General features: G+C 54.6%; 1 protein-coding gene across 1 annotated transcript in view; it reads left to right on the top strand.

Annotated features, from left to right (window-relative positions):
* Positions 1-467: 467 nt before the first annotated feature.
* Positions 468-712, top strand: part of EMH_0081970 (uncharacterized protein) — a gene marked incomplete at both ends in the record, with an annotated part of 995 nt that continues 750 nt past the window's right edge. The window contains one exon of the mRNA XM_013500459.1: positions 468-712. Coding sequence (XP_013355913.1) covers positions 468-712 — 245 coding nt within the window.

The following is a 712-nucleotide window of genomic DNA, read 5'->3' as shown; positions in this document are numbered from 1 at the left end:
CAGCAGCAGCAGCAGCTGCTGCTGCTGCTGCTGCAGCTGCTGCAGCTGCTGCTGCTGCTGCTGCTGCTGCAGCTGCTGCAGCTGCTGCTGCTGCTGCAGCTGCACCCAGCAGCAAAACAAATTCTATCAGAGGCCTCAGCTTATCTCCGCTGCTGCTGCTGCTGTTGCTGTTGCTGCTGCTGCTGTTGGTAAGGGTGCTGCTGCAGCAGCAGCCTGTGTCTGCCGCTGCTGTGAAGGTTCTGCTGCAGCAGCTGCTGCTGCTGCTGCTGCTGCTGCTGCTGTTGCTGCTGCTGCAGTTCCCTGAGTCTGAGTTTGCATGCATTAATTTTTTTTTTGAGATGAGCAGCAGCAGCAACAGCAGTAGCAGCAGGAGTAGCAGCAGAAGCAGCAGCAGCAGCAGCAGGAGAAGCAGAAATTGTAACAGTAAGGAAGGAGGAGGAACAGTATAGATTTATATTAGAGCATGCATGCGTACCAGCAGCAACAGCAGCAGCAACAGCAGCAGCAGCAGCAGCAGCAAGAACAACGACAACATCATCACCATCAGCAGCAGCAGCAGCATCAACATCATCGGCAGCAGCAGCAGCATCAGCACCATCATCATCATCAGCAGCCGCAACATTACCATCAGCAGCAGCAGCAGCAAAAGCAGCAGCAGCAGCACCATCATCATCAGCAGCAGCACCATCATCATCATCAGCAGCACCATCAT

This window comes from Eimeria mitis, genomic scaffold, assembly GCF_000499745.2.
Source record: "Eimeria mitis Houghton genomic scaffold, Emh_scaff5425, whole genome shotgun sequence".
Taxonomy (NCBI): domain Eukaryota; phylum Apicomplexa; class Conoidasida; order Eucoccidiorida; family Eimeriidae; genus Eimeria; species Eimeria mitis.
The sequence above is the reverse complement of the archived record's forward strand: the minus strand, read 5'-3'. Positions and strand labels throughout refer to the sequence as shown.